The following is an 8,220-nucleotide window of genomic DNA, read 5'->3' as shown; positions in this document are numbered from 1 at the left end:
CTGAGATGCCTCCGATTCAGGAAGTAGATCATGTGATAGAATTGACCCTCGGAGCTCAGCTAGTAGCCTAGCGCACATACAAAATGCTAATCCTTGAAGCCATTGAACTCAAGGAATAGCTTAGGCAACTGTTAGAACAAGGGTTTGTAAGACCCACTGTTTCACCGTGGGGAGCGCGAGTTCTCTTCCAGAAAAAGAAGGATGGAACGTTAAGACTCTGTGTGGATTACAGAAGTCTTAATCAGCTGCTGACACTTAAGAATAAGTATCCTATTCCCAGAATTGATGAGCTTCTGGACATGCTAAATGGAGCCCAAATCTTCACAAAGATAGATCTCAAATGAGGGTATTACCAGATCAGGATTAATGATCAAGATATCCCGAAGACAGCCATCAATACTCGCTATGGGCACTATGAATTTACAGTCATGCCGTTTGGATTGACAAATGCCCCAGCTACATTCAATCGCGTAATGCTGCAGGACATTCTCAGAGAATACTTGGATGATTTTGTTCTTGTTTTCTTTGATGATATTCTGATTTACTCAAAGAATGCAGTTGACCATGAAGGTCACGTCCGTAAAGTTCTTGAGATTCTAAGGAAGCACCAACTCTTTGCAAAAAAGAGCAAATGCACTTTCTTTGCCGCATTCCACAGTTGGGTCCACTGGGCCAAAGGTCAAACTGCGAACAATCTGTCAGCACGATCCACTAATCCCATAGTAATCTGCTAAAAGTCTTGATCGTCTTCCAAGTCTTGATCGTCTTTCAAGTCTTGATCGTCTTCCAAGTACCCATTGCAAAAAAATAGGTCATTTGGCAAATAATTGTTGGATCAAATATCCCAACAAGATGAAATGTAACAAGTGTAAACAAACGGGGCATATCAATTCTAAATGTCCTAACAAAGGCTAACTTTGCATCAACCTCTAACTCCACTGAGAAATTGTTTTAAATCTCAATGTAACAACACCTATATTCCTAACCTTGTACGCCTAATGTTATAAAGGCAACCTATGTCCAATACCACCTATTCCAAAAAAATTTCATAGTTGGTACTGAGGGGAGGTATTAAAAGACTAAGGTCATGTAAAAGGGTAGGAGAAGGGTGTGTGTGTGTGTGAATGGACTTATGGTCCACTAGCTCACCTATTTAAAGGCAAAGCTAGAAGACATTAGGGAGTGCAAAAAAAGCCAAGTTTTATGTCTAAGCAACTTAATAAGCAAGATCTCTTCTTGTATTTTGCGTCTCTCTCCTCCACATGTTTGAATCTAGCATGAGTACCACGTTTTCTCAACGCTTCTCATCTCTCCACATCATTCCACACATCCCACACATCACTTCTCATCTCTCCACGTCATTCCACACATCCCACACATCACTTCTCATCACTTCTCATCACTCCACATCATTCTCCACATTCCACATCCTTCCACACATCACTCCACATCTATCCACATCATTCTACACCTGAATCCAAATTCCCACAAACAAGATGGTCTCTTTTCGCTTTGAGCAAATCAAGTTTGATTATCAACTTTCCTTAATCTAGTTATCAGAATTTTTGTTCCACAATCAACCAGGTTAAGAGTACAGTTACTCTACTTTTCACACTGACAGAGCTTCTAAGTCTCGGCCATTACTTGGCTCAGTTAAAGGTAACTTTTTCTCGACTCAATTCTGTTAAGTCTAAATTTTCGTTCTCTTTTGGACCCTTGATCCTTTCAAGTATTCCAAATTCTTTTCCCAGGGAATCTAAGAATAAGTTAGTCACAATTATTTACGTTTATCCAACTATGCATGTTTTTGGTCTTTTTCTAAGAAATTTCCCGTTCAGAATGTACCCCAAGATTCTATTTTTTGAGAATCTAGATATATTCCCAAAAGTCAATTATGTTCATGATTCCTCTTTCTGATTAAAAATCTGATTAAAAATGTATCCATGTTTTCTCAATGCATTCATATGATATTTCCACATTCTTTTCTTAATTTTTCTAAAATAAAATATGCTCAATATTCCTCTTTTTGAATAAAAGATTTATGCATACGATCTCATGGGATTTACAAAATCAATTATACCCATAATTCCTCTTTCTGATTAAAAAATTATCTATGTTTTCTCTATGCACCCCTATGAATATTTTCACCTTCTTTTCTTTATTTTCTCAAAATAGAATATCATGGAAATCCCTCTTTTAGCATAAATTAATTATGCATACCTACTAATCCATTTTTATCTAAATAAATTATATTCCTAATCATTTTTATAATTCTCATAAATTGAATGAATCTAAAAAATTTATGCATAACCTTCTTTATTTTTCTAGTAAATGAATAATACTCAAAACACCATTTTTAGCATAAAATCTATTATGCTTAAATTCATTCTCTAATGATATAAATTTTTCCATAGCTTTCCCACATTTTCTATAAAATGATAATACCCAAAATTTCACTTTTAATATTTAAATTATTTATGCATAAATTTCATTTTCTAATGATAAATATTTTACCATAACTTCTCCATATTTTCTATGAAATGAGAATGCTTAAGATTCCACTTTTATCATAAAAATTAATTATACATAAAATTCATTTTCTAATGCTGAAATTTTTGCCATAGTTTTTCCGCATTTACTATGAAATGAGAATGCCCAAAATTATACTTTTAGAATAAAATTTATTATGCATAAACCTTCATTTTCTACTGATAAAATTTTGCCATAACTTTCTCGCATTTTCTATGAATTGAAACTGTTCAAAATCACACTTTTAACATAAGAATTAGTTTATGCATAAACATAATCTTAAACATAAACATTAATTCATCATGAATCAAGAAAAGCATGGTTTTAAGAGAAAACCCACAAAATAAAATGCTTCCCAAGCATGAGGGAGGTTGTGAAGAAGATTAACAACAAAAAGAGAGCATCAACTTCATTGTTTAGGCTTACCCTTGGTTTGCTTGATTCTTTACTTTGCTAGAATTGTGTAGGCCTCAAGGAAGAGGCTTAGTCACCAAGGGAAGAGGGTAATCTTCAAGAGAAGAAGAGGTTTAGTGAATTCCCAAAGCTTCACAATGGATGGCCAATGAAGATGGATAATAGAAATACACTAAACTGAAAATTACACTAGCATAGAGTTACTCCAATATGAAAATACAAAGGATTGGGGTCCTATTTATAGGTGAGGGAGGCCACCAACCAAGTCCAACTAGAATCTAGAGGCTTCCAGCTTCAGTTTGATCCGATTTGGATAAGTTTTTGAGCAGTTAGAGGCCCACTTTTTTGATCTAGTATGAAAGAGGTGAGAGGAGAGACGAAATATCTCATTTTTTTGATTAAAAAATTAGAGTAATGATGCTTATTCTAGGCGCCTCCTTCATGAGCTCCTGAGGTGTCAAAATTCTAATTTTTTACTAATAAACCCTCATTTTTTTACTATTATTAAGTACCTGTACTAGGCAACTCTTCATCTTATGTGAGAATTTAATCCTTTTTGGGGGATTCTTGCATTTTTCTCATTCAAACACTTGGATTAACCCTATTGGCCCTTTAGAACACTCTTTGGACCTTAATCCATAATTTTTTGAAAATGTGGACCCTTAGGCTAAGGTGTCTAATGCACATTTCAATTAATTCCTAATGCATATTAGAAAACTCTTTTTAAACTTTTGTTTCAGGGGAATTCATCTTAAATAAAAGGGATAACGATATGTAAAAATATCTCAAAACTGTATTATCTCTCTCTAGAATATTTTCTCTCTCTAGACCAAAACAAGGTCAAACAAGATCTTTTTCCACTTCTGAAGGGGGGGTGATTACAGGAGACTGAAGGGGAGGTTCTTACATCTTTACATCTCAAAAGCTGGAGGGAAGAATCTTACATGTAAGTTTTAGGCCTTTTAAGATTAGCATTTGTTATTAATACTTTTTTTTCTTAATTTGGTTTGATTTTGTAGGTTTTTAACACATACAAGCCTCACAAGGGAAGAGAACTCTTTCTTGTATGTTTTCTCTTATGCTTTTACATGTTATAGGGTTTGTAAGTTTAGGGTTTGTTATTTTTTCCATGCTCTATGGATAGCCTTTAGAGAACTATGCTTCTCTCGAGAGATGGCCATATGCCTTAGTCTCATGCATGAGACTTATACATTAGCCATATGCATAAGCTTTATGCCGGTAGCTTCCAATGCAAGAGGCGGGTAGCTACCTATGCATGTCGGTAGCTTCCATTACATGCCGGTAGCTACCTAGGCATGCTGGTAGCTACCTATGCATGTTAGTAGCTTCCGATGCATGCCAGAAGCCACCTAGGCATGCCAGTAGCTTCCAATGCATTCCGGTAGCTTCCAATGCATGCCGGTAGCTCCCAAGGCATGTCGATAGCTACCTAGGGATGCCAGTAGCAAGCTAGGCATGCCGTCGACGGTAGCCACCTAGGCATACCTTCCAATGCATGCCGATAGCTACCTAGCCATTCCAGTAGCTTCCAATGGCTACCGTCTAGGCATGCTAGTAGCTACCTATGCTTGCCTATGCATGCTATTAGCTACCTAGGCATGCTGGTAGCTTCCAATGCATTTTGGTAGCTTCCAATGCATGCTATTAGCTCCCAAGGCATGCCGGTATCAAGCTAGGCATGCCGGTAACTTCCAATGCATGCCGGTACCTACCAAAGCATTCCGGTAGCTTCTAATGGCTACCTAGGCATACCAGTAGCTACCTATGCTTGCCATTAGCTACCTAGGCATGCTGGTAGCTTCCAATGCATTTTGGTAGCTTCCAATGCATGCTATTAGCTCCCAAGGCATGCCGGTATCAAGCTAGGCATGCCGGTAACTTCCAATGCATGCCGGTAGCTACCAAAGCATTCCGGTAGCTTCTAATGGCTACCTAGGCATACCAGTAGCTACCTATGCATGCCGATAGCTTCCAATGCATGCCGGTAGCTTCCAATGGATGTCGGAAGCTACCTATGTATGCCGGTAGCTTCCAATGCATGTCGGTGGCCACCTAGGCATACCGGTAGCTTCCTAGGCATGCCGGTAGCTTCCGGTAGGTATCGATGCATCCCAGTCGCTTCCAATGCATGTCGGTAGCTACCTAGGTATGTTGGTAGCTTGCCGGTGGCTTCCATTGATGGAAATTCGTTGCAAACAATGCGTATGAAAATCATTAATGCAACACTACCAAGTTTACATGTGGGATATTTTGTTCTTAAATAGTTTTCCATTGAGTTATGTAAGCCATGTCACATTTAGTGCTCAAAATCATTGCTCAAGATTGTTTGTTCTCAAAGCGAATGATTAAGAACATTGCTCAAAAGGAAATGACCTGTTCCAAAATTTTATAAAATGTTTAGAAGCACACTATTTCTTCCACTTAAGATATTCTCGTGTATGGATCAAGAAAACTTTGAACGTTGGATCAACTTTGAAAGTTGGATCCTTGCACATGGACCATAGTGATCTTTTCTATTTTAGTTTGATTACATTGACACCACTTCAGTGACACCTTAATTATTAAACCAAACTCTTGTTAATTAATGCCTCCTACACTAACCATGTTTTTCTTCTTCTAAATATGTGCATGTAGCCAATGACATAGACAACTATATTAGAAGAGCAAAAACAACAAGAACCATCTTCACAAGACCACAACACGGTTACTTCAGTTATTTGTAAGTCTAGTTGTCATAGTGTGAGTCTAATCCACTATTGTACTTTCTCTAAACTTACATACAATCTCTCTAACTCCTATTAGTTTGGATGAGTTTATCCACTTGAGATTTGCTTATGCATTGGTGAGTGATGTGTTAAATGTCATATTTTTCATTATTAGTAAAACTTTTAATATATGTAACGTTTTCCATTGAATAATGTTCTAATAAACCTATACAAGCAAAACGGAGATCCTATTTTTGTGAAACGGAAGTGGAGCCACTAAAGTTATGTAGTTCTAATGTTGAACCTTATATAACTCCCCAACTCATTGGTGAGGGATGTAATCCTACCAATGACATTTCTCTCAACAATCCCTTCTTAACAAATAAAGTAAACTTGAAAACTTGAATTAAGGTAGATGTGCCGTTAACAAATGTTAAGTATGCTCACAACTAAATGATTAGAAGAGTGGAAAGGAGCCATTGTTGGTGCTATGCTCATTGATGCACTTAAAATATAAGTCATTGCTTTCAATGTTGTCCTTGAGTCTAGTTAATTTATTTAGTTCATGGCTACTTTACTTTGATGCAAGTGGGCTACACCTCCTTCAATCTATAGCTTGACTCTGTTTCATTTTCCTCCTGTGAAGCATCAACAAACAAATTGTGTCAAAAAAAAAGAAAAAAAAAGCAAGCACTATCTTGCTAAACAGGGAAAATTTCTTGGAATTAATGTCATTGTGTGAGTTTTTTTAAAAAAAAATTAGCAATTTACACTAAGATAATTGAAGGAGAAGCATTGAATTTGAGAGGTTAATCTAAGATTATATTGAAGGAGAGGCATGCTAGTTGGTTGAATTTGAGAGGTTAATCTAAGATTATGAGCGCAAAAGGATATTATTGAGAGACCAGATTAGGATCGGAGCTCCAAGTACGTATGTTGCCTTGGAGAAGGTGAATGATCGATTGGCTGTCCTTATATAAATCGTCATGCAAATAGTCAATTTTTGTAACGTCTATTTGTTCAAGCGCCTGCGATTAGATTGAAATCAAAATGAGATGGAGCAACCTTAGAGATAATGTTTAAAGGCTCCAAGAGGGATTAAACCCATCTCTTAATACGTGTTTTAATCACTAATCAAGCCAAGGTAAGCGTCAAAACTTACCTCTTCGGCAAGCTTACACGCGCCTTCTGGTGAGTCCAGAATCTCGTAGTAGAAAACGGAGAAGTTCAGAGCCACCCCAAGACGAATGGGATTTATGGGAGGCAAGTATTTGTTCACAATATCCTGGGAATCAGCAATCATCAATCCATTGACAACCTTAATCAACAATGCTTTACCTTAAACTAATCTATATGATTGATTAATCATATAGATTAATCATTTGGTAGGATGATAGGGAGCCCTTACCTGAGCTGAAATGTAAGTGGAGAGAGTCTCTTCGGCAGTATCTTTTCTGTCTTGGCCGCTTTGGACAGCGGCTATGTAGCGAAGATAATCCGCCTTCATTTTGAGGAAGAAGGCGTTGCTCTCTGCAGCATCCATGTCGTACTCTTCCGCCATGTTCATGTTGGGGAACACGTGATCGTCCAGGAGCTTGATCAGTTCACGGCCGATCTCGCTAATCTGCGCCTCAATCCTCTGCCGGTAGCGGCGGATCATCCCCAGCTGCAGCTGCCCATCTTCACCACCTTCGCCTTTGCTGCGCCCGACGGCCTCCATCTCCTCCTTGGACTCCATGGCGTCGATCACACAGTGCGCGTCCCGGCACAGGCTTATGGCGCCCTTGTAGGCGGCGGACAGCACGTCGCGCTCCTCACTCGACGGCGTCTCGCCCGCTTCATCTGCCATCTTGATAACCTTTCGCATGTAGCCCGCCGCCTCGTCGTAGCGTTCGACCCCCTGCGCGAGCTTGGCCATGAAAAGGAATTGGTTGCGGTCACAATTACAGAAACCGATGCAGGAGGCCTCCGCCATAGCTACGCAGTGAGCAAGAGCGGGAAGGGTAAGTGTAAAGATGGCGGAAGGTGGCGGAAATGGAAGAGCGCGCCTCTCTCTCTCTCTCTCAGATTGTGCAGTTGCTTGCATGCAGTCTTTTACACACACACATATATAGAGAGAGAATGGAAGGCGAAGGTGAAGGGCTACACTCTAACACGGATCGCTTCCTTGACCATCCACCTCACCCTTCCACGTGTCCCCTCCTTTCCTTGGTGTAAATGACCATGATCTTCCACATTAAACCTTCAAAACTTATCACCTCTTAACACATGAGAACAAAATCCCACACTTCAATCGAGCTTATCGAGCTTTTAGAATGAAACTCTGCAAAAACATTACTAGAAACCCTCCCATAATTTCCTTCTCGAGAAAACAATACCATGGTGCTTAGAGCTAGTCAGCAAGCCCCACCCAAAAAAATTTACTAAAAACCTTGCCGTTTCTTCTCGAGAAAACAATAACATGGCATTGAGAGCTAGTTAGCAAGCCCTGCCAAAATTTAAAGAAACCTGGATTTGCACAAGGCAGTGTAAGGTGTATATGTTATGCGTT

The 8,220-nt window shown here is 38.9% G+C and overlaps 1 protein-coding gene across 1 annotated transcript; it reads right to left on the bottom strand.

Moving 5' to 3' along the window:
- Window positions 1-5,968: 5,968 nt before the first annotated feature.
- On the bottom strand, window positions 5,969-7,730 carry LOC147642305 (14-3-3-like protein G-BOX factor 14 kappa). The gene is made up of 4 exons (XM_086777527.1): window positions 7,078-7,730; window positions 6,832-6,954; window positions 6,575-6,697; window positions 5,969-6,307 (listed from the first exon to the last, which is right to left on the bottom strand). The coding sequence occupies exons 1-4, from the start codon at window positions 7,642-7,644 to the stop codon at window positions 6,263-6,265; spliced, it is 858 nt and encodes a 285-aa protein (XP_086633653.1). The 5' UTR covers window positions 7,645-7,730; the 3' UTR covers window positions 5,969-6,262.
- Window positions 7,731-8,220: the final 490 nt, after the last annotated feature.

This window comes from Cibotium barometz, chromosome 1 (genome assembly GCF_041138505.1).
Source record: "Cibotium barometz isolate CiBa-2024 chromosome 1, ASM4113850v1, whole genome shotgun sequence".
Lineage (NCBI taxonomy): Eukaryota > Viridiplantae > Streptophyta > Polypodiopsida > Cyatheales > Cibotiaceae > Cibotium > Cibotium barometz.
The sequence above is the reverse complement of the archived record's forward strand: the minus strand, read 5'-3'. Positions and strand labels throughout refer to the sequence as shown.

Bases quoted from the DNA above. Each gene is read 5' to 3' on its own strand.
- LOC147642305 (XM_086777527.1), bottom strand. From the start codon at position 7,644: ATGGCGGAGGCCTCCTGCATCGGTTTCTGTAATTGTGACCGCAACCAA. The intron at 6,955-7,077 runs GTAAGGGCTCCC...GCTGATTCCCAG, and splicing joins CCACTTACATTTCAGCTCAG to GATATTGTGAACAAATACTT. The intron at 6,698-6,831 runs GTAAGTTTTGAC...ATCTAATCGCAG, and splicing joins CGTGTAAGCTTGCCGAAGAG to GCGCTTGAACAAATAGACGT.